At 49.2% G+C, this 25,503-nt stretch overlaps 1 protein-coding gene and 1 pseudogene across 3 annotated transcripts in view; both read left to right on the top strand.

The window, feature by feature from the left end:
- The window catches only part of IQSEC1 (IQ motif and Sec7 domain 1), a 219,941-nt gene that overhangs the window by 172,506 nt on the left and 21,932 nt on the right, over positions 1-25,503 (top strand). For all 3 annotated transcript variants that reach the window (XM_006870471.1, XM_006870472.1, XM_006870470.1), the window contains exons 2-5: positions 2,623-2,917; positions 7,298-8,547; positions 23,212-23,373; positions 24,889-25,011. In XM_006870471.1, the coding sequence (XP_006870533.1) occupies positions 2,623-2,917; positions 7,298-8,547; positions 23,212-23,373; positions 24,889-25,011 (1,830 nt within the window). The remainder of the gene's footprint in view (positions 1-2,622; positions 2,918-7,297; positions 8,548-23,211; positions 23,374-24,888; positions 25,012-25,503) is intronic.
- Positions 16,014-16,853, top strand: LOC102815241 (annotated as a pseudogene).

Consider the following 25,503-nt stretch of genomic DNA (forward strand, 5'->3'; position numbering starts at 1 on the left):
AGTGACAAATGTGGTCACCAATCAGAGCATGCATTCCCATTGAGTCTTAGTCTTAGAAGGGAGTTTGCTCTGAGGGGACCTGACCACTTGCCTTGATGTCTCCTGGGCGAGCAACTTGCTTATTCTTATAGTAATCAGTTGGACTGCCGTTCATTGTTTTGTATTTTTCCTGTCAGTCTTTCTTTCAAGAAGTATCATCTGTTCTTCTAGCCGCTCCAGGCTGCTTCTAACCATCCTTTCAAGTGGAAATTTTCCACCTCTGAAGATTCTGGGTACTGTTCAGGATTCCTCATATAGTCTTATGTAATGCAGGGGCTCTGTAGGAAGCCCCCTTCACTTGGCACGTTGTAGCCCCATTTTAGATATTCCAATTAGTTATAGGCAAAAGACAGACTTACAAGCTTTCTATGGTGATATTTTTGGCTATTCCTTTCTCTCCCCCTCCAGTGTCTATTTTATAATGTAATGTAAGGGAAACCAAGATTCAAAAGACAGCCAAGATTCTTAACATTATTTCCCCCCTTTTTCCCATTCCAACCATGTCTCAATCCCTATATCCCAGAGCCCTGTTTTTCCAGGGTTGTGCAGACATCATTCTTTACCTCTGTCCCACTTAGCCCATGCATCACAGTTGTTTTGAGGCAAGAAACCACTTGGTGGAGGGGCAGAGTCTTCACAAACATCAGGACATTGAGGTGAGGGTCCCAGCCACCTCCGTGGCCAAGCCAGTGACAGGTCTGAAGCAGAATGCTCAGCACCTGTTCAGGGCCTGAAGGGAAACTGCTCCTCAGTTACCATGTTTCTGCAAACTCAGGGTTACAAGCTTATTTTATATTTTCTTCTTATGAGTGGAGCCCCTGCCAGGGGCTTGATCTTGTTTCCTGTCAGCCTCTTGCTTGGACAAACAGATCCAGTCCCTGACTAAAACATTTCCATTTTGGAGGATGTGTGTTTGGAAACACTTCCTTGTGGTGCACTAACAGGAAGCAAAGAGAGGCTTGGACAGAGGGACAGGGAGGAGCGGTGAGATAGAACAAAGAACAAGGACGTGGGATCCCTCTGCCTGGGTGGGGCTTTCCTCAGCTCATTTGTAGTGGAGGGTCTCCAGAACTCCCACCATGAGAAATCAGTCAGCCTTTTATGCAGCAGACATGTGGCAAAGCACTGACTATTTATCATGAGGTATTGTTGTAAGCTTAGTCAAAAGAAAGGGAGAAATATAAGATCTACTTATCCCACTCCACCCCCTCCCCATACTACCCATGCACCTGCTGGGACCTTGTCTTGGCCCCTCCTCCCCTGCTCATTTTCTTCCAGCTTCACTGGCTTCCTTCCTCCTCAGAAACGTGCCAACAGGAACCGCTGTGTGGGTAGGTAGGAGTGCATGGAGAAGGTGGCGCTATACTCTGTGATGATATCCAGTCGAACCCTCTTGTTTGACCTAAATTGAAGCCTACCTTGATCTACAGCTAGTCTGTGGCAGAGAAAATCTGGGTCTTTTCCCTGAAGAAAGACCTCTGTCACACTTGGTTCTGAAGTTGGGGACCCTTGAATTAAGACTTTGGTCCAGGAGGGGCCTCCATTCTCTTCTCTCCACTTCTAGTGAGAGCTCTGCTCTAGCCTCAGGGATTAAAGGGTCATTAAAACTCCTTCCAGCTGAGGCAGAAGAAAATTTTACAGGGAAACTACAGGGCAACCAGAGGTGCTACCATAAATGGTGTTAGAAGCCCATTGCATAAATTTCGCACCTTTTTTGCCCTACTACACTTGAGAATCAGTCTGCAGTGGAAACCAGTGGTTATAAAAATGAAAGGTTGTTTAAGTTCATGAGTTTGGGATGAGTAAGTCAGACAGTCTCCCTCTCCTCCCACCTTTGACACTTCTCTTTCTTGGTGTTTGGAGGCATTGGCAAGGATATCCTATGGAGTAGGTTGCATGACAAGGGCGGATGAGGTGGAGTGGGAATATCATTGCGTTGTAATCCATGTAATCCTGTCTCTCCTACTTATGACTAGGGTGAGCTTGGAAAAGTCTCTCTACTCTCATGGGCCTCAGTTTCCTCGGCTACAGAATGAGTTCGTAATGCTTCCTTGGTCTTAAGATTTAGTGGAGCATATGTACAGCACCCATATTTTGTCTAGCCTCGGGGAGGTGTGCATTCAAGACTCACTTTTGGTAATATAAAGGGAACATTTTGTAATAACAATTCAGTGTTGTACTTGAATCCAGCAGTGTGAGTGAAGGAACGAAGGTACTAGGGTACCTCCAGTCAGCCAGTAACTTCTGACTGAGTGTGGACAAGCGCTACTCTGGGGGCTGGGGAGGCATCAGAGAACAGAGGGGACAGAAGGAGCTCTGTCCTCTGGGAGCTGACATTCTAGTGAGGTAGGTCCATGTTAGAAGGTGGTCCATGTTACAGAGAGCTGTGAGTCTGTGTGATTGCATATAGGCATCAGCTAAGGCAGGATGAAGGCAGAAGCTTGGAGACAGGATTTGTTTGGCGCACCTGGAAGGTGTGGGGCTGCTTCATGATGGTTGTTCCCTCCCACAACCCATGCCTTCTGGACCCTGGACTTTGGTTTCCCACTCACAGTTCCTGTCTGTCTTGTCTCTTCTCTGCAGTGTTGAGGGCGAGGCACCCAGCAGTGAAACCAGTACATCGCTGGACAACCCCTCGGCCTATCACCAGGGCCCCTTGGTGCCCAGCTCCAGCCTGAGCCCCGACCACTACGAGCACACGTCATTGGGGGCCTATGGGCTGTACTCAGGGCCGCCAGGACAGCAGCAACGTGCACGGAGGCCCAAGCTGCAGCACTCGACCTCTATCCTGCGCAAACAGGCTGAGGAAGAGGCCATCAAGCGCTCACGGTCACTCTCTGAAAGCTATGAGCTCTCCTCGGATCTGCAGGATAAGCAGGTAGGCAGGGCCCACTCAGCCCCTTGGTCCTATGGGGACAAGTGACAAGGCTGTTCTGTTCCTGCGGGCATCTTCCTGGGGAACGGCATGGTCTGCGAATGGCCCATACAGCTCTCAGACACCTGTGGGCTTTTGCCCTCCCTGACAGACTGGATTGTCTACGTGGGTATTTACTGAGAATGAGGCCTTCTTCTCAGCAAAGCTCACCTCTGGCTCCTTCCAAGAGCCTTCTGTCCTGACCCACCCTGCTGAAATGTGGAGTCCTGGTGTGACACTGTGGGTTAATGCATCAGACTGCAAAGCCATTTGAACTGCAAGGTCGGCAGTTCAAGCTCACCAGCTGCTCCTCGGAAACCGTATCCAGGGTCACTGTGGGTCGGAATTGACTCAACAGCTCTTAATAATAAACCCTGCTGAAGTGCACTCAGTTCTCTGACATTCCTTCCAGGGTACTTGCTTAGACTCCTTCTCCTCTGCACTGGTTCTCAGAGCCTTTGTGGTTGGGGTCTGAGGGCCATGATGGGCATCTGAAAGCCTCAAGGATACCAGCCAAGGTCATGTGACTACAGAGGTGCTCCCAACTGCAGACTGACTTTGGCTAGTGTTCAAGTCTAAGTGAGGGAGCCCGGTGGGAGTGAGAGGGAGGTCAGTTTACAGCATAAATAGCACAACCTTTAAAAAGCCAAGCTTGACCCCAGTCCTAGAGGTGAAGTTTCTTATTACATCCCTTCAAGTTTACAACTCCATGCTGAAGACTGCTTGAGGCCCAATGGGTACTTTTAATTTTTTTGTGTGAATTGAATGAAGGTTTACACAATAGATCATCAGTTTTACATTCAATAAATTAAATACCTTATTCATTACAATAATTGCAATCCCATCCTTGTACTAACAGTTAACAGTATTTACCTCTATTCACTTTAACTATTGCATTCCTCCCTGTGTCTTCTACTGCCTTGCTTCTTGATCCCAGCTTCCTCCCCTTTGTGGCAGAACAAGGAGGGTGCGCAGTCAAGGGGGTCAGGGAGCTAGGTCGGCTCAAGAAAGGGCCAGGAATTGAGGATACAGAGGAGAGTCCCTCACTGCTCCTGCTAGCGTTGGGGATGGGGTAGCGGAGGGAACAAGCGATCCCAGGGAAACAGAGAAACCTCATTCTGAGTCCCTCCTAGTCAAGCACCTAGTAGGCACGTTATAGTGAACAGGAAGATGGGCTTGTACAGAGAAGTGAGCAGGTCACTTGGCATGTCTCAGGCTGTGAAAGGCTCTCTGGTGGAGAGTTCCAGCTGCTGGAGAGACCTGGGCTGCCAGGAAGCAGCTCTGCAACTCTAAGGCCCCACTAGTCTCGTCAGATCCCCCAGCTCTGGGCAGTCTCCTCATAAACACTGGGCAGTCGCCTCTGCCCCATGCAGTCCCAGCAACCTTTCTAACAGACACCTAGCATTCACTTCACCCCTGGCTCTCGCCCATATCTACCCTGTGCCGGACCTGCCTTCTGTTTGATCCCTGATATTTGTTTTTGTCCTTCAGGGAGCTGGGCCTGCTGTGGCCCCTCAGTTCCTCTGGGGGTGAGTAGGGGTACTGCTTGGGTTTGTCTTCCTCCTGACAAGAAGTACCCCTCTGCATCTGCTCATGGTGCTGTCATGTAAGTTTGAACAGCCCTGTCTGTCTCAGCTCTGACTGATGGTCCAGCAAGGGGCCTGGACCCATGGACAAATAGCCCCGTGTCAGGCTGTGGAGGGCAGAGAGCTCCCTTTACTTCCATGGCACTTGGCCCCACAGCAGGCCAATGTCAGGGGAGAACAACCTCTGTGGCATTATCAGTGGTTCCAAACAGCAGGACCACTAAACTAAGAATGAGAAAGGCTAGATTTTTCATAGAAGCCTGGGGAGATGATGATATGCTTAATGTGGGCTTAATGTGGCTACAGCTGTGCATTGTAATCTGTGCATATCAGCTGAATGCCTACCATGTGCCAGGCCCTATGCTTGGTGCTGGGGAATTAGCAGTGAACTGAGTGAGGCCCCTGCTTCCTGGAGCTGACATGGTGAGCAGCGAAGTAAACTGTAAAGAAATGGTTAAATTCTAATGAGTGATGCCCACTCTAGAGGAGAAGGCAATAGATTGAAGACCTCTCTCAGGTGATATTAGGAGTGCTGGAGGAACAGGTGCACCGAGAAGAGGTGACAGCAGGTGCCAGGGTCCTGAGGTGAGAGTGAGCTGGGCCTCCATAAGAGACCGGATGGCAGGGAATGGGGAGTGGAGAGGGAGAGGGTACAGGTGGTGTCCAGGGCCCCTGAGCTCCTGGCAGCCCAGGTAGAAGTAGGAATAGATTGCTTGGGCCTCCCTGTCGCCTCCCCATACAGGTGGGGGTAGTTCCCCCATGAGGTGAGAAGTTGTTGTGGATGTTAAGTGAGAGTGTGCAGTCCCTGGCACACACAGCAGATGAGCGGATGTTCAGTTAATTCTGGGGTCCCAGTAAAGTTTTTAATTGGTTGTTGGGTGAATGCTAGATCAAAAGAAGAAGAGCCACCGTGCATTTGGGGCTGAGTAAGAGCGAGCTCCTCTCAGTGACAGCACGTATCCTCTTGGGGGGTGGGGGGTGGGGGGTGGGGTGGGGAGAGGACAGCAGAGACTGAGAGAGGCTGTGTCGAGCACACATGGCCCCACACCACACAGACTCAGAGAGAGGGTCACGGGCAAACCAGGAGCCTTACCTGGTTTGCAAGGTCCAAAGCTTACTGGGGCGAAAGACCCTCAAGTGAATTCTGGGCTAGAGCTGCTGGCCCTAACATTTGTGTTATTCTCACCCCAAGGCTAGCATTGAGGGGAGGGGTCCAGGACCTAAGAGAGAGAAGAAAAGGCTTCCCAGAGCCCAGCCTCCAGCCCCTTATCAGCTCTGGGGGTTCAGAGCTTCATTGGCACCTTGAAAAAACAGAAGTGATCTGCGTGCAGATGTAGAAATGAGGTCATTTCTTTGTATGCTGTTCAGTCACTCAGGACACAGGGAAACAGAACCACCCTGGCTGACTCTGAGTCTGACTGGTCTTTGAAAAGTCATTTTGAACCCCGCCTGCTGCTATTCTCTTCCTAAAACAGCTACTCTGCCTCACCTGTGTTGCCTCTCCTGGGGGATGTCTAGGACAGCTGACATATTTAGAGTTTGGGAGCCAGGAACCCCTGTCCGTGCCCTCTGGCCTGAGATGGTTCAGCACACTTTTGCCCATACCCACTTGCTTTCCAGAGAGATGAACAGAAATGTGATGTTACTTGGCCAGCTCTCTGACTGGAAATGAGGGAGGAGTGGACAAGATGCCCTTTTCCCAGTTACCTCTCTCCTCCTGACTCAGACCCAGTCTTTAGTTTGCTCAGCATTGGTTTAACTTTTATTTCAAAGGCCTGTGTGTCCGTGTGTGTCCTCTTAGCTTCTCCAGGCAAGAACCCTGTTCTCTACCACCAGATTTAGCAAGATGCATGGCACATAGCAGGCAGGCTAGACCTAGATTCCTGAGGGCCCCGGGCCTTTCCCTTCCCCTGCTGTTGGGCAGTTCAGATGCCTGCTCTGCTTTTTTGGCCAGAGATACATGGCCTGGTGGGGAGACCATCATGCATGGCTTTTCATGGACTCCCTCAGAGCTGGTCTAGCTACAGAAGTGTGCTTGACTTTCACTCAGTAACAGAACTCAAGGGCCCACACACCAGCCTCGAGGATGCTGCTCCAGACAGCCAGAACGAGCCCACTTTTCCCTCCCCTGGTGGTGAGTCTCTCAGAACACTAGCTCTTCACTCCATCTCCAAACTCAGAGAAGGCCATCACCACGTGGTAGGAAAGAGAGAACTGCCACCAGAATCTGAAGTCCTCTGAGTGTGCCTGTGTGTGTGTTGGATTTGTTCTCTGGGCCTCAGCTTCCCCATCCAAACAGTGGGAGTTCAAGGGGTTTACACACTATGAACACCTTCCAGGAAAGTAGTTGAAGGTCTTCCATCCTAGTTTCTACTGTGCTCGACATGTAGTAAGTACCTGGCATTGTATTATCCCTATTTTACAAATGAGGAAGTGCCACGTTGCGGAGCTTTTACCCCAAGGTCACATACATAACAGGGGGCGAAGCCAGGATGAAAGCTTCAGCTCCTTACCACAATGTGGTCTCAGGCCTCCCGAAGTTCATTAGCACACCGCACCAAGCACTGCATTGCTCTTTATACGTTAGCACAGTGTTTCTCTATTGTATTTGGCCTTGGAGCTCATGTATCTTTGAAACATGCTGAGAGCTCCCCAGGCAGCATCACCCTGGCATCAAGGATAAGGAATGAGTTTTGGTAGATGCTGCACCAGGCCAACTAGTGGGACTGCTCTCAATCTCCTCTCCTTCTCCCACTAGGTGGAGATGCTAGAACGAAAGTATGGGGGGCGCCTCGTGACCCGCCATGCGGCCCGCACCATCCAGACGGCATTCCGCCAGTACCAGATGAACAAGAACTTCGAGCGCCTCCGCAGCTCCATGTCAGAGAACCGCATGTCGCGCCGCATTGTGCTGTCCAACATGAGGATGCAGTTCTCTTTTGAGGGGGCTGAGAAAATGCACAGCTCCTACTTCGAGGGGAAGCAGGTATCGGTGACCAACGACGGCTCCCAGTTGGGTGCCTTGGTCCCGTCTGAGTGTGGTGACCTTGGTAAACCTGCCGCCATCAAATCCCCAGCCGCCTCCAGTGACTTTACAGATGCCATCACAGAGCTGGAGGATGCCTTCTCCCGGCAGGTGAAGTCACTGGCAGAGTCCATCGACGATGCCCTCAACTGTCGAAGTCTGCATGCCGAGGAGGTGCCTGCCCCAGACGCAGCCCGGGTCCGGGACACTGAGCTGCAGTCGACCTTGCATGGCCTGGACCATCACAAGTTGGACGAGATGACTGCCTCATACAGTGATGTCACTCTGTACATTGACGAGGAGGAGCTGTCACCACCTCTGCCTCTTTCACAGCTGGGGGACCGTCCATCCAGCACGGAGTCAGACATGCGGCTACGCACTGGGGGCTCATCCCAGGACTACTGGGCTTTGGGTCACAAGGATGACAAGGGGGACACAGACACAAGCTGCCGGAGCACACCTTCACTGGAGCGGCCTGAGCAGCGACTGCGGGGGGAGCACCTCCCGCTGCTGACCATTGAGCCGCCTAGTGACAGTTCTGTAGACCTCAGTGACCGCTCGGAACGAGGCTCGCTCAAGAGGCAGACTGCCTATGAGCGCAGCCTTGGTGGGCTGGAGGGCAGCCCCAAGCATGTTCCCCACGGCGGACCCCCCAAAGGCCTCCCCCGGGAAGAGCCTGAGCTGCGGCCCCGTCCCCTCAGGCCTCTTGACAGCCACCTGGCCATCAATGGCTCAGCCAACAGGCAGAGCAAGTCTGAGTCAGACTACTCGGATGGGGACAACGACAGCATCAACAGTACATCCAATTCCAATGACACCATCAACTGCAGCTCTGAGTCTTCCTCCCGTGATAGCCTGCGGGAGCAGACACTCAGCAAGCAAACCTACCACAAAGAGACTCGCAACAGCTGGGACTCACCTGCCTTTAGCAACGACGTCATCCGCAAGAGGCACTACCGAATCGGCCTGAACCTCTTCAACAAGTGAGTACCCTGCCTGCCCACACATCTGCCACTGTCCATGCCCATGCTAGCTGTGCCCGGGGGTAGAAGCTGGAGGAAACATAGGGCAGGTGGTCGTGAACAGGATTGAACGCACCTTCATTTCCTGCTCCTGTGCCTCTGTGCTGAGATGGAGGTGTCCACACTGAGAGCTTAGAAGTGAGCACACGAGAAGGTAAACGGAGACACTGCACCTGGCACAGAGTCACAGCAACCGTGCTATCAGGGTCACTAGTGCCATAGAGCTCTGGTAGCATAGTGGTTACAAGTCAGGCTGTGAATCTCAAGGTCAGCAATTCGAAACTACCAGCTGTTCCGCAGGAGAAAGATGAGGCTTTCTACTCCTGTAAAGATTTACAGCCTCGGAAACCCTGTAGAGGGTCGCTATGAATCGGTTCCGACTCCATGGCACATAACCACCAACCACTACTACAGTGCCATGGTTAGGGGAGACTGGAACCCACCAAGCCCAGTCCAGCCCCATCCAAGGATGACTGGTATCAGGGTAACGGGGCTTTTCTGTGATGAAGTTACACAGAGAAGAATGCCAGCACCAGGAGTTTGGGGCCCTGCCTGGGATGGTGCCGCACATGGGGAGTGCTCTGTGAAGGCCAGAGCCACACCTGGCCTTGCATGTCAGCCTCCTAAGGTGGGATTTTGCACCACATGGGATGAGGAGTGTGAGGGAGGGGCAGGAGTAGGCGCGTCTCTGAGGAAGAGATTAACCTGCTGCGAGCGGAAGTGTCAGAAGGCCATCAGGTCTTTGAGGGAAATCCCTGCTAGCACTATTAACTCTGGAAAGATGCTGTTGGTTGGCCCATGAGCAGATGTAATGAGGGAGACAGGCAGTCCTGGTATGGCACTGTAGGATAAGCATGGGACTGCAGAGTCGGTTTGAACCACAAGGTCAGCGGTTCAGGTTCACTAGCTACTCCTTGGAGACCCTGTAGTGTCACTGGTTGGAACCGACTTGACAGCATTTAACAACAACAACAATTCTTAGCACAAGGAGCCCTGGTGGCGTAACTGATTATGCATTGGGCTGGTAACCACAAGGTCAACAATTCAAATCCACCAGCCATTCTGCAGGAGAAAGATGAGGCTTTCTTCTCCCATAAAGATTTACCTCCTCAAAAACCTTAATACAAACAAGGTTGATATGAGTCAGAACCAACTCGATGGCACACTACCACCACCATTCTTAGCACAACCTGAGATAGAGGAAGAGAGGAAGGGAGACTAGCAGGTTCTTGTTAAACCTGAGCCTGAGAGCTCACCTAATCTTACTCATGGGGCCTCCAGGATTTGGGGTCGTCCCTGGGGTGGTGGAACTGAAGGCACAGCCAGCCTGTCTGATTGTCACTGACAAATGTCCTAGGAGCCAGAGACAGGCAGTGGTTTTCCCAGAAGGCTAGGCTGTGGTAGTGAGAGGTCTGATAGGTTCTGGCCTCTGCTGAGCTGCTCCTGGCTCACAGCTTCCTCTTTGCCTAGCTCTGGAATGATTGGGGAGGACTGCCAACCCCCTTGTTATCAGCACTGTTGGCTGTCAGTGAGCCTGTCCCAGATGTGAGAGTAGGGAAGGGCATACTCTCACTGGGACAGCCAAGGGGCTGTGGGTTATTGGTCCTCACTCAGCCTAGGACTGGCAGAGTCTGGGCCCTCTCATCTGCCAGGGTGATTTTCCTAAGATCCCTATTGATGATGGCCTGCTGCTGTGTAAGTCACCCTGTTAACATGTGAGCCCTGGCCGGAGCAACAAGCTGGACCATGGAAGACCATTTTCCACAATTCTGCCCAAGATCATCTGTAGCCCCTCTTGATGGAGGCTGAGTTAATGGGGCCTCTACCAGCTCCCCAGGTAACCCAGATGGTGTACCCTGGTGTGAGAGCCCCAGCAGAGTAGGCAGGTGGAGGTCAGAAGTGGAGATGGGCAAGGGCTCTATAGGGCCTCCTCAAGCCCAAAAGACCAGAAAAGAGTCTCCTTCCATACAGTGTTGGTCTCTTGTTTGTTCCTGCTTTTATTAATTTTTAATTACATGTACAATATATGAGTGCATTCTACATAGAAAATTGAAGACTTATGGTTAAAGATAGCATCCTTTTTGACTCTTATCTCTCCTTCCAAATCTTTTCTTACCATGCAATTATAGCTGGATATATGTGTGCTCTTGGGAAATACAGAGAGTCTTGGTTAAGAGCACAGCTCTGACTCAGCTGCCTGCATTCAGTCTTGGCTTCAGCACTTCCTGTCTGTATCTTCTTAAGCAGTTTTTTAGCTCCCTATGTCACAGTGTCCTTACCTGTAAAACAGGACTGTTGCTAGAAGCATCTGTTTCACAGGGTTGTGAGGACTAAGTGAATTGATTTGTAGAAAGAGCTCAAAAGAGTACCTAGTTCCTAGTAAGCCCTAGTGAGTGCTGGCTGCTGTTACTATGATTTGTCCTGGGATTATGTTTATTTGAGGGTTAGGGTTACGTGGCATTATCTTACTGTGGTTTCACTGTGCTGTTCACTGCTTCCACTCAGCAGCGCCTCTTGGAGATTGTTGTGCTAAGTGCACAGAAAAACACTTTATTCCTGTTTGCTGCTCTGTCCATAAAGTGGCTGATGGTGTGGTTATCCCAGAGGTTATTTAACTTGGCTAGTTGCCTCCACTTTTTCATGATTACCAATGATGCACAGCATGTATATACCTCCTTACACACAACCCCAAGAGAGCCTCTAAGGAAGGTAGCTAAAAGTAGGATTGTTGGATCTTAGATAGGCACATTTTTATTTGAAATGTTGTTGCTAAGTGCCACCGAGTCAGTTTCAATTCATAGCAACCCTATATAGGATTTCCAGAGAGAGCTGGTGGGCTTGAACTGCCAACATTGTGGTTCAAACCAGCCCTGTGATTTAGTGCTTATCCTACAATGCCACACCTGGATTCCTGTAATTGAAATGCTGTTAAGTGCCGTCTAGTTGGTTCCGACTCATAGCAACCCTGTATAAGTCCAAGGAGCAGCTTGTGGGTTTGAATCCCTGGCCTGTGTTTAGCAGTCCAGTGCTTATCCTTCAGCACCATACCAGGACTCCTGAATTTAAATAGGAAGTGCCAATTTACTCTTTAGAAAGGGACTGTACCAATTTTCCTCTCTTTACAACTGAATTTGAGAGAGCCTATTTCTTACACATACTTGTCAGCGTTATTATTTTTACTCCCTAACCAATCAGTAAAGGAGCTCTGGTAGCCTAGTGGTTACGAATCGGGCTGCGAACCTTAAGGTCAGCGGTTCGAAACTACCAGCCGCTCGGCGGGAGAAAGATGAGGCTTTCTGCTCCAGTAAAGATTTACACCCTCGGAAACCCTGTACAGGGTCGCTATGGGTCGGAACCGACTCCACGGCACATAACAACAACAACAACCAATCAGTAAAAACAGTATGTCTGTGTTTGTTTTAATTTGCCTTCCCTGCTTACTCGTAAGGTTGAACATCTTTCCATGTGTCTTTTAGCCATCTGGGTTTAAAATGCCTACTCATATTCTTGCCTGTTTTTCTATTAGGTTCATTGTCAATTTGACCTACTAGGAGTTCTTTATATGTTGTGGATACTAATTCTTTATGGAGTCCTGGTGTGGTGTTTGTAGGATAAGCACTCGACCACAAGGTTGGTTTGAAACACAAGGTTGGTGGTTCAAATTAACCAGCCACTCCTTGGAAACCCTGTACAGGGTCGCTTTGAGACGGAACTGACTCCGTGGCACTTAACAACAACAATCCTTTATAACTACAAATATTTTTTCCAGTCTGTTGTTTGTGGTCTTTGTTTTGTTTGTAAGATATAATTCATAAACCATAAAATTGAACCTTTACACTTTAAAAGTTACAGTAAGTGGTTTTTACTATATATATGTCACTTGTCTTTTAACCTTATTTATGTTCTCTTGTCATACAGAAGTTTTTCAATTTAATTCATCAATTGCCAGTGTGTCCTTTTCTTCTTATTACTTTGAGAGTTTGTCTTTTATTTTGAAAGGCTCTGCCAATTATGCCCCCAATCATAAACATAGATTTTTATCCAGTCTTAAACACAAATTTTAGTATTTTATGTAATACTTTTACAGCTTTGTTTTATACATTCTATGACCTTAATCTGGTTGTTTTGGAGAACAGTGTGAGGTGTGGGGAAGTCTTAAGTTTTCTTTTTCTGTATGAATTAGCCAGTTATCACCAAACCATTTCTTGAGGTTTCTATTCTTTCTTCACATGACATGGATCTATGTTTGGGGTCAATTCATTCATTTCAACAAGTGATTACTGAATACCTGCTTTATGCCATGCCCAGTTTTAGGGGACTGAGATCTATCAGTGAGCTGAATAAAGAACCCCCATCCTTGCCAAGCTTCATACTAGTGGTCAGTTGAACTATTTATGCATTCCTCTGACCTCTATCTGGAGGGATCACACCGTTTTCAGGGCCTGTGGTGGGTGTGAATTAGAAATTACAATATCCAAAGTGGGAGAGCAAGAGGAAAGCTAAGCAAATGGAACCTGAGAAGGTGATGCATTTGGAGGGGATGGTGCATCCCAGGGGCAGCGGCAGTCTGTCTGGCCTCAAATCACCTCAGGAAGTGCTCCCGACCAGGCCAGTCCTGGCAGCCATACACAGACTTCAGAAGAGGCCGGGTTCCAGGAGTGAGAGCAGGAGACCAGCACTGCCACCTGCCAGCTGTGTGACTGTGGGCAGCTCTCTGCACTCTCTGACCTGCCCCCTGGGCCTGATGAGGATGGATATAGTGGTACCTGGCGTGTAGGAGTGCTTGGTCAGAGGTGCTGTCATGATTAGCTAGGGCTTCCAGACCTAGAGTGAGTTCCAAGGGAGGGTGGTATACAGGGCTTTTGGAAAGGCCCAAAGTCGCCCCATTGTGAGGATTTTTATTTCTTCACATTCAGGTGTAATTCATATTGAAGGCGATAGTTTTGTTTTGTTTTTGTTTGTTTTCTTTTTACCTCTATCAGTAAGTGCTTCAAGTCAATGTTGTTGTTGTTGTTAAGTGCCGTCGAGTCGGTTCTGACTCATAGCGACCCTGTACAGGGTTTCCGAGGGTGTAAATCCTTTCGGGAGTAGAAAGCCTCATATTTCTCCCGCGGAGCGGCTGGTAGTTTCGAACCGCTGACCTTAAGGTTCGCAGCCCAATTCGTAACCACTACGCTACCAGAGCTCAATAAATAATAATAACGGCTTACACCTCCGTGGGCTAACATTGTGCAGGCCTTCTTCCCCGGCCTGTTGTGTTGTAATTCGTTTCCTCCTGCAGAGCTGTTGGTAGGCGTGGAGTCGGCTGTGACTCCTGACCACCTGTGTAGAACACAAGGAAGTGTTGCCTGGTTCTGTGCCACCTGAGTGGTCCTTGGTGCTTGAGTCCATTATGAGGCTGTGTGTTGGTCCATCTCACTGAGGACTTCCCTCATTTTCACTGTCTGCTGAACACTGTGCTTTTCTAGCAATTGGTTTTCCCTAATGATGGGTCCAGACTTCTGGTGTGGCAAAGTAGGATCAGCACTGGACTGTGAACACAAGGTCAGCAGTTCATACCCTATACAGGGTCACGATGCATTGGAATAGACTCGACAGCGCTTAACAACAGCAGCAGCCATGAAATGTATCCAAAGAAAGCAAGCCGAAGTCTTGCCATCCTTACTGCTAAGGAGCATTCTGGTTACATTTCTTCTAAAACTGATTTGTTCATTCTCCTAGCAGCCTACAGTTTATTCAATATTCTTCACCAACACTGCAGTTTAAATCTATCTGTTTTCCTGTCTTCCTTCTTCACTGTCCAAGTTTCACATGCATATGAAGGCAATTTCAAAAGACCTGGGGTTGGACCAAGCTCACTTTAGTTATCAAAATCTTTACTTTTTTTTAACTGTAAGGAGGTCTTTTGCTGCATGTTTACCCAATGTGATGTGTCATTTGATTTCTTGACTTCTGCTTCCATGGCTGTTGATTCTTGATCCAAATAGAATGGCACTGTTGACAGCTTCCCTTTTTTCTCCATTTGTGATAATGTTATTTACTGATCTGGTTGTAAAGATGTTCATCTTCTTCACATGTAGGTGTAATGCACACTGAAAGCTGTAATGTTTGACTTTCATCAGTCAGTGCTTCAAGCTGTCTCCATTTTCAGCAAGCAAGGTTGTGTCACCTGCATATTATGCTCCCTTGAAGGCCGGAAGCGTGAAGCGTACGTGAAGTGTATGTACAAGCTCTAAGTCACACAGCAATACTTTGTGCGGCCCCTTCCCCTGTTAGTTCCAACAGGCAGTGGGCCAGGCAGGGGACTGGGTGCTGGGTGCAGGTGAGTTCTAGCTCATAGAGGGGGACCTGCCTTCAAGTGTAAAACCTTGGGCTTAGAGGCCCTGGCCAGCCCCCCTCCCCCTAGGGGAGTCCCTTACACTGCCACCAACCAGAGGTCATTGTGTCCTGCTTACATACTCCTCAGAAACAAGCAACTTTCTCCCTTCTTCTGTCATGGGTAGCTCTGATAAGGAGGACACTGTTCCAGAAGTGGGAGGGTCTATCCTGGCCCACCTGTGACAACCCATGTCCCAGTAAAGGGGAGGGACAGGATGGAAATTGAGGTGTTACATCATTGAACACAGGTACTGGGCATGCGGGAAGTGGGCAAGGAGCAGGTACTCACCAGAGCTGTGGGGTGCTCAACCCATCTCCCTGCTGCTGGTGGTCCTAGGGCCAGTGCTTCAGAGTCGTATGGTTTGACTTCTTGGAGTCTCAGTTTACCTGCTTGTACCTGTGAGAAGGTGGGATACTGAGGGCTATCCCATGTTAGTTCTTACTATGCCAGGTGTCAGGAGTGTGAACTCCAGTCTAGCCACCTCTGGACAAGTTATACATCTTCTCAGAACCTCAGTTCACCTATCCGTACAATAGGGTTAATAACAGTACCTACTCCAAAAGTCCAGGAGTTCCAGTGTGGCGCTGTAGATTAATCCACTGGACCACAAAGTTGGTTTGAACGCAAAGTCGGCAGTTCAGGCTCGTCAACTGCCCCTCGCAAACCCTATACAGGTGTCACTATGGATTGGAACCAACTCGACGGTACTTAACAACAACAACAACAACTCCACAAGTCTTGGTGTGGTGCTGTAGGATCAGCACTGGACTGAAAACCACAAGGTTCACGGATTCAAAACCACCAGCTGCTCCTTGAAAACCCTATACCGGGTCACTATGAGTTAGAACTGACTCAGAGGTATTAAACAACAAACAACAAGTATTATAATGAAATATGCAAAGACCTGGAGTTATACAACCAAAAGGGAAGAACATGGTTGGCATTTCTTAAGTTAAAAGAACTAAAGAGAAAGCCCAGGCCTCAAAGTTCCATTAAATGATACAGGAAACATGAAAGAAGATGGTAGGGCTCTTTCCCATCTTGCAAGATGGCGGATGAAAGGGCTGAGAAGCCGGCTACCAAGGAAAAGAAGCCTGAAGTCAAAAAAGCAGATGCCAATGGCAAAGCTAAGCAGGCTCACCTCAAGGGCAAAAACCCCAAGCAGGGGAAGCCGCACTGCAGCCACCAAAATCCTGTCCTAGTCCGAGGAATTGGCAGGTATTCCCGATTGGCCATGTATTCCAGAAAGGCCATGTACAAGAGGAAGTATCCAGCTGCTAAATCCATGGTTGAAAAGAAGAAGTAGGAGAAGGTTCTTGCTACTGTCACAAGCCAGCTGGTGGGTAAATGGCACAAAATGTCTAGGTATTACCCGACTGAAGATGTGGCTTGGAAGCTGTTGAGCCACGGCAAAAAACCCTTCAGTCATCATGTCAGAAGACTGTGGTCCAGCATCACTCCTGGAACCATTCCGATCATCCTCACTGGGCACCATCGAAGCAAGATAGTGGTTTTCCTGAAGCACTTAGCCAGTGGTTTGCTCCTTGTGACTGGACCGCTGTCCCTCAATCGAGTTCCTCTGCGTAGAACACACCAGAAATTTGTCATTGCCACCTCCACCAAAATTAGTATCAGTGGCGTGAAGGTCCCCAAACATCTCACAGATGCTTACTTCAAGAAGCAGCAGCTGCGGAAGCCCAGGCACCAAAAAGGCGAGATCTTCGACACTGAGAAAGATAAATACATTACAGAGCAGTGCAAAGTGGATCAGAAAGCTGTGGACTCACAAATTATACCAAAAATCAAAGTCATTCCCCAGCTCCAAGGTTACCTGCGTGCTGTGTTTGCTCTCACAAATGGAATCTGTCCTCACGAATTAGTATTCTAGATTTCTTACAAAGAAAGAACCTCATTAAATAATTGATGAATTAAAAAAAAAAAAAAGACGGTAGGAATACACAGAGTCACCATTTCAGGAGTAGCCTATGATCAATGGTACTAAAGCTCAGGCTGCACTCAAGGAAGTGATGAAAACCGGGTTCCAGGGATTGATGGAATATTAATCGAGATGCTTCAACAGAAATATGCAACTCATCTGTGTAAAAAAATCTGGAAGACAGCTACTTGTCCAACTACGAGAAAAGAGCTATACATGTGGCCATTCTAAATAAAGGTAATCAAACGGAATATGGAAATTATCAAATAATATCATTAAGATCACACATCAGCAAAATGTTGTCGACGATAATTCAGAACAAATACAACCATACATCAACAGGAACCTGCCAGGAGTTCCAGCCCCATTCAGAAGAGGACATGGAACGAGGGGGTAAGATTGTTGCTGTCACATGGATCTTGGCTGGAAATAGAGAATACCAGAAAGATGTTTACTTGTGTTTTATCAACTACATGAAGGCATTTGACTGTGTGGATCATAGCAATTTACAGCTAACATTATGAAGAATGAGAATTCTGAAACTCTTAACTGTGTTTATGCAGAAAATGTACACAGATCAAGAGGTAGTTGTTCATACACACAATGGAATATTATGCAAAGCTGATAAATAACGAAGAATCTGCAAAACATCTCACAACATAGATGAACCTGGAGGACATTAATGCTGAGTGAAATTAGTCAATCACATAATGACAAATATTGCACGAGACCACTCTTGTCAAAAGCTAAGTACCTGAGTGTTTTAAAAAAAAAAACAGAGCTAAAATGAATAGAGAGAAATACTGTTAACTGATGGTACATGACAGGGATTATAATCACTGTAATGAAACAAAGTATATGATTTGTTGAATGTAAAACTGATGATCTGCCCTGTAAACTTTCACTCAATTCACAATAAAAACTTGAAGAAGAAAAAAAAAAGAGGCAGTTGTTTAAACAGAAAGGGATGTGTATGGATTAAAATTGGAACAGGGTTTTATCTTTTCACCTTATTTATTCAGTCTAGATCTGAGCAAATAATCAGTGAAACCTGGGGGGATACAAAGAGCATGACATCAGGATTAGAGAAGACTCCTTAACAAGTCTGCGCCCTGCTCTCTGCCCGCCCACCTGGTTCTTGTGTTCAGTGATGCAACGCCTCACTCCCCCTGTTGCTCCTTCTCATCCCTCCCCTTTACTGTGACATGGTTTGTCACAGGTGGGCCAGGCCAGACCCTCCCACCTCTGGAAGAGTGTCCTCCTAACCAGAGCTACCCATGATAGAACAGGCACTCTTGGAAGGGAGAGAGTTGCTTTTTTCTGAGGAATATGCAAGCAGGATGACCTCTTGGTGGTGGCAGTGTAGGGGTTCCTGGGCGGAGGGACTGTTTATCAGGGCATCTAAGCCCTAAGGTTTTATACTTGAAGGCAGGTCCCCTCTGTGAGCTAGAACTCCCCTGCACCTAGCATCCAGTCTCCTGCCTGGCTCTGGGTGGCCCACTGTCTTTTGGCACTAACAGGAAGGAGCCACAGAAAGCACTGTTGTATGACTCATAGCTTGTACTTCACTCTTCCAGCCTCCTGGTGGGCAATAGATGGCCCCAACCATACCTGTGGAGTCCTGGTATGGCGCTGTAGTATAAGCACTTGACCGCAAGATCAGTTTGAAGTGCAAGGTTGAAGGTTCAGACTCACCAGCCACTCCTCAGAAACCCTATACAGAGGGTCACTATGAGTCGGAACCGACTCAGTGGCACTTAACAACAACAGCTATACCTGTTAGGGAACCAGGACTCAGGGATTGGTCAAAGCTCTCAGAGCAGAGCTGGGATTCATGTGCTGACCCTAACTCCATGCCCCTTGTATATATTAGGCTGTAATAAAGAAAATAACATTTATGGTGGCCAACCTGGATAGGAACATGTGGCCAGCACTGTACTGAACAGTTTGTTTGTATTCTCTCACTGAATCTTGTGAAGTGTACATGCAGGAGGTAGGTGGTTGCTCAGAGAGTTCAAGGCATAATTCAAGGCTACAGAAAGTGTTAGCTCAGGGATCCTGGTACTAGGCTTTCTGTTGTTGTTTGTGTTGTTGTTGTTAAGTGCTATCAAATCAGTTCCAACTCATAGCAACCCTGTATAGGCAGGTGAAACCCACAAGAGACAGCCGGTGGGTTTGAGTTGCTGACCTTGTGGTTTGCAGTCCAGCGCTGATCCTTCAGTGTCACACCAGTTGTTGCTTATAGTGCCAATTATTTTTAAACTTGTGCTTCTTTAGGAGTTCTTTAATAGCTGGGTCTTTGTAGGTCAGGGTTCAATCCTCTGCTGAGTAGAGTAGTTTGACCCTTAGATATGAGCCACTCCTCTGGCCTGCAACCCTCATAGCCATCCACTGTACTGGGAGTCTCTAGGCCTGGGGAGGCTGGTGCTGAGATCCTCAGAAGAGACAAGGACAGAGCCATGGCAGGCTCTGCAGGGTACCAGCCCTGCTTCTGAGAATCATCTCTTCCATCTACACTCTGGATGAGTACTGGAAAACCCCAGGCCACACTTTCAGCTTGGGTTCCCAGCATCAGAAAGAGCTGTGGAAAAGGCCAAGCTGGGTACAGTAGATGGTCTGTGGGAGACCGCTATGCAAGCAAATGTCAAGTGTCAAGGGTGTTGGGCAGGATAGGGAGCCTGCACCACCCATCTGGGCAAGGATTCACCAAATGCCGTACTTGGTGAATCCATCCTTGTCCTGTGGCCACTTCTATAAGCAGTCACCAGGTGGGCCTCCGGGTCAGACTGAAAATCCTCAAGTAGACAAGATATCCAGAGACCTTAAGTTGGTCTCTGACCTCTCTTTTACTCCGGGCCTCCTCCAAATGACAAAAACCTAGCCCAGCTGATTAAAGCACAGAGGCCTTCCTGGCACGTGGACCTTGGAAGTCCTGCCTCCCTGATGTCAGTTCTATCCTACCCACCCAGGGTGGGGCTACTCCCACAGTTCCCGGGCTCACATCCAGCATTACACAGCCATGGCAGGGAGAGAGATGCTCCTCCCCCGTGCATGTGTCCCATGGACTCTGACTGGCCAGGATGGGCCACAAGCCACTCTGGGGCACCCCCACTGAGTCATGGGAATGGAGCTAGGGGGCGGGATGCACAATCCTGAGGCTAACATTAGCTGTGGCCCCACATCTTCTCTTCTGCCTCCTCTAAACAATCTGAGCAATTAAAACGGGCAGGCAAACCTGTTCCTGACCCTCCAGGTCCTGCCTAGGGGAATTTAGTGCTTCATTCCAGCAGATAAGTTGTCCCTGAGCACCGCTGCCAGACTCCTCATTGCTCTCACTGAGAGCATTGCCCCTGACTAGGAAAGGTGTGTATGAAGGGAGTGGCTGGAGGGTCTGTATGTGCTTACCTGTCACAGCCAAGTCTGAATCAGTCCCATGTCAAGAAAAGCTGCCTCAGCCCACCCTAGAAGTCTGACTCCGAAGGCATGCAGTCAGAGCAGGGTGGCACTTGGACTCTCCTCCCTGGGAGCCTTCCAGGAAGTGCAGGACCCAGACTGCAGAGGTGGTTGGAAGAGATGGCAAAAATGTGACTGCCTGCACCATGTGGATGCTGAGTCCCCAAGGGTGGAGTTAAGACAGGCTAAAGAAAGTAACTTGGAGGTACACACAGGAATTTGGGGATGTGGTTCTACAAGGTTGGACAGGGTTGATTTTAAGCAGCAGTGATGGGTTGGGAGGGTATAGTGAATTTTAAGGAACTGAAAGGAGTTCTGGTAGCATAGTCAGTAGGCGTTGGGCAGCTAACTGCAGAGTTCACAGTTTGAATCTACCAGCTGTTACGTGGGAGAAAGATGAGGCTTTCTGTTCCTGTAAAGATTTACAGCTTTGGAAACCTTATACAGAGTCGCTATGAGTCGGAACTGACTCCACAGCACACCACCTCCAGGAGCCAAGGGTGGGCTAAAAGTCCTGGCACTCTGTCTTGCTGGAGTTCTAGGGCTAAAATGTTTGACCTTCTGTGTCCTTGTTTTGTTGCGTGTCATAAAGTTCTTGCAGTGACTGTCGCCTCTGCCCGGGACACCCTTCCACCAACCTTTCTGTGCCTGGCTCCAGCGTCAGCGCACCTCCTCAGGAAGGCCTTTTTTAGTTGTCCTCCCCACTTTCCCTAGAACAGATGGCTGCTCCTAGCCACTGTCACCTCACCGTGGTATGGTGGCTGTCCACACTGGTCCTTCTCTTATAATGGTTTTTGACTGCTTCGAGGCATAGTACTTTATGCATGTTGTATGTACAAATGGGGAATTGAGACACAGACTAAATAATTTTCCAAGGACTATTGGCAACTAGTTTGGATTTTTTTTTTTTAATATCCAGAGGGCCCTGAGGAGGGAGGTGGCAGCCCTAGCTCTGTGGGGCCAATGTGGGGCATGGTGCAGAGGAGGCGTCATCCAGAAGCTGCAGCATTGGCACTGGAAGAGAAGGGAAGTTTTTGATTGCTGTTTTTGTTGTTAGGTGCCATTGAGTCAATACTGACTCATAGCAACCCTATGCAAAACAGAACGAATCACTCCCTGTCCTGCGCCAACCTCACAGTCCCTGTTAAGCTTGAGCCCATTACTGTTCCCACTGTGCCAGTCCATCTCGTAGGGGGTCTTCCTCATCTTCGCTGACCCTCCGCTTTACCAAACATGATGTCCTTCTCCTGATAATATGTCTGAAGTCTGGCTCTCTAGCTTCCAAGGAGCATTCTGGATGTACTTCTTCCAACACAGATTGTTTGTTCTTTTGGCAGTCCATGGTATTTTTAATATTCTCCTCCAACACCTTAGCTCAAATGCATCAATTTTCCTATGGTCGTCCTTCTTCACAGTCCAGCTTTCACATGCGTATGAGGTTATTGAAAATACCACAGCTTGGGTCAGGTGTACCTTAGTCCTCAAACTGACATCTTTGCTCTTCAACACTTTAAAGAGATCTTGTGCAGCAGCCTTACCTAATGCAGTATGTTGATTCTTGACTGTTGCTTCCATGAATGTTGATGGTTGATCTGAGAAAAATGAAGTCTTTAACAACTTCAATCTCTTCTCCATTATATGGATGTTATTTATCAGTCCAGTGATGAGGATGTTTTCTTTACATTGTGATGCAACCCATATTGAAGGCTGTGGTCTTTGATCTTCATCAGTAAGTATTTCAAGTCTTCTTTGGTTTCAGCAAGCAAGGTGCTGTCATCTGCATATCGCACATTGTTAATGAGTCTTCCTCCAATCCTGATGCCACGTTCTTCTTCATGTAATCCAGCTTCTCGGATTATGTGCTCATACAGATTGAATAAGTATGGTGAAAGACTACAACCCTGGTGCATACCGTTCCTGATTGAAACCATTTGGTGTTCTACTCCTTGGCTTGTTGAAGCACCCGTCCCTGCATCTCAGTGTCTATCACCACTCGCAATTCTCCCCATGTCTCTGTGTTACTCCTCTTTTTATAAGGACACCGGTGATACTGACTTAGGACACCCCCTATCCAGCATGCATGACCTCATCTCAACTTGGTTGCATCTGCAGAGATCCTGTTTCCAAACAAGGTCATGTACACAAGTGCAGGGGTTAGGATTTGAACGTACCTTTTGTGGGGGACACAATTCAACCCACAAGTGGAAGTTAAGACTTCTGCCCAGACTCACCTAGCTGTCTGGCTCCAGAATCTGTACTTTTATAAGGCCCACAGGTAAGAGTACCAAACTCAGAGGGTGTTGTGAGCCTTAAATAAATGAGTGTGTGTGCCATGCGTAGCACATCGGCCGCCACAGAGTCAATTCTCTCTAGTTGTTGGTGGTGTGGTAGTATGATTTCCTATTGGGGTTGGGGAGCTTCCCACAAAGGGGAACATGGAGCTCAGCTGGGAGGGGAGGGCACTTGTATCTATGGAAGGGTGTTTGGTGACAGGTAGATGAAGGGAACCTAGTGGGGGCAGCTGAGCAGGGAGCACCATGGAAGTGCTCCTGAGTCACCTGGCCATTCCCACACATGGTGTAGGGGCTTCAACCTCTCCCTCCACCAATGGCAAGAAGGGACGGGTGTCTGGGGCCCTTAGGCCAGTGGTCCCACAGGAAGATGTGCCTAGCCAGCCTTAGATATCGTGGATGAGGAGGAACAGGGACAAGGGATGTGGGTGTAGGTGGGCAGGGAGGATGGACCTAAGAGAGATCCCAAGAAGCCAGGCAGGGATGCAGGCAGGGATTACAGGACAAGTGGTAGAACTGGGGGCCTTGGTTGCTGGGGCTGAAGCTGTTTCTTGTCCCACCCCCAGGAAGCCTGAGAAGGGGGTCCAGTACCTCATCGATCGAGGCTTTGTGCCCGACACACCAGTGGGGGTGGCCCACTTCCTGCTGCAGCGCAAGGGCCTCAGCCGGCAGATGATTGGCGAGTTCCTGGGCAACCGGCAGAAGCAATTCAACCGCGACGTGCTGGAGTGAGTTCTCGGGCCCAGGGCAGTGAGGTCTGTCACAGGCCCTGGGACCTCTTTTCTCCCACACAGGGTACATAGCTCACACACCACACACGCCATGCACTCATAAGCACTCACACGTGCAGCACATGGCCTCACCCTCTCTGTCCCTCTTGTACACTCACACAGGGTTAGGTATGCCGTTTACTGCCACTTACGGACTCCTGATGACACACAGGCATACTCAGGTCTGTGTCAGTATCTCATGGGAGCTCTCTCAGTAGTCCCAGAGAGAGCATTGCAGAAACCAAAGCTGGGGACCGAGAGAAGGGCTCCATCCACATGGCCTGTGTCCTAGCCCAGGCCTTGCCTGAGAGAGCTGCAGGAAAAGGTGATTACCCTCCACCCTGCTTCGATGCTGGTTCCTGGCTTTGTGGCTGTGTCAGCACTGTTTGGGCTGGTAGGGAAGCACACCTGCAGTGAGGGAGCAGCTGGGACTCAGAGAGGGTCCTCCTGGAAGCACACGTCTCGGAGAGAGCAATCTTACAGTGTGAGTGCTATAGTCAAGGGCCTGTCACGTGGGCCTGCTTCCTCTGGGGAGGAGGGCAGGTACTACTGATTCATAGGTGAGGAGACTGGGGCACCACCCTTGGATTCACTCATGCACGGGCTCATTCCATCACATCCTTACCAAGTCAGACAGATGAAGTGAGCTTGTGGTTTGCTTCCTCTGGAAAAACCAGCTGTCCCCAAAACCGTGGAGTAGTATAGAGATGTCTCAAGGGGAGCCGATCAGCTCCTTACTAAATCAACAGCCCAAGACTGGCTGGGTCTAGCCACCTCCCCTTCACCCCTGCAGCCGTAGCCTTGCCTCCCCAACCCCTCCCAGCTGGCTCTAGGTCCATAGGAAATCCGTGTATTGTTCTACTTGTGTCAGAAAATAGCAGCAGCCTCAGGAAGTAGCCCAACTCCCCCCAATCCACCACACCTGGCACCCCTAAGGGCAGCTGCTGGAATAGCTGTCAGAAAATAATCCTTCGTGGTTCCTGTCCCCATCTTTCCCACGTGCCATGCCGCAGCTGAACCCAGGGCCCCAGTGAGGGAGGCCGTGAAGGCTTGGCCCCTGAGCCTCCTCTCCTCTTGTTGAAAATGGAGGCTACGTCTTCCTGTCATGGAGGAGAGAAGACTCAGTGAAGTCATGTAGGTGATGTGACTGACATACCTCTGTGCTTAAACATGTTTGTTTCTGGAAGACAAGCACTTCTCGAGAATAAAGCAAAGCCATCACTCCTAACCTTATGCTCTGGCCCCCTCAGACAAATATAAGCACAGCTTTAGGGGGCTTCCTGAACCCTCTTGAAGCACCAGGGACCTAGCTGCCGTGTCCTGAAGTGCTGTGCTTCGCTGGGTGGAGAAACTGAGTGGAACCCTCCCTGACCAGAGGGCCCCCTGAGTAGTCCAGGATTTGAGCATCTTGTGACGATGAAGTCTAGAGGGGCTCTGTTGCTCGAGCAAGCTGACGCGTGGTCTCTGTTCCAGCTGTGTGGTGGACGAGATGGACTTCTCAGCCATGGAGCTGGATGAAGCCCTCAGGAAATTCCAGGCCCACATCCGCGTCCAGGGGGAGGCACAGAAAGTGGAGCGGCTCATCGAGGCCTTCAGGTTGGGGGCATTGGTGGGGCGGGAGGAGGTCGGGGAGAAGAGCCTGTGATAAGACTGAATCCCCCTTTACTCCTGTCACCTAAGCAGAGGCATTTGTCCGTACCTGTTGTTTTGGTGGGAGGAAAGGGATTGAGCATAGTGGCCCTTCATGCATTTCAGGACTGTACTGGCTCCTTCCAGAGAGGAGCAGTGGCAGTGGAGGGGGCACTCATTACCCTAATTTTGAAATTTGCAGATGAGGAAACTGAAAGAGGTTAAGGGGCTTGCCCATGATCACGACTGCTAGTTAGTGTTGAAGCCTGGTTTTTGAACTGTGTTTGCCTTCTTATAAAATCTCATTAGCCATCTCAGAGCACGGGCTGTACAGTCAGCTGGCCCGATTCAAACTCTAACTCCACCACTTACTACTGTGCCATCTTGCTGTGCTTTCTGAATTTCTGTGCCTCATTCCCTCACCTGTGAAAGTGGAGATAATAATAGCACCAGCTGCAG

Source organism: Chrysochloris asiatica, unplaced genomic scaffold (assembly GCF_000296735.1).
Source record: "Chrysochloris asiatica unplaced genomic scaffold, ChrAsi1.0 scaffold00142, whole genome shotgun sequence".
NCBI lineage: Eukaryota > Metazoa > Chordata > Mammalia > Afrosoricida > Chrysochloridae > Chrysochloris > Chrysochloris asiatica.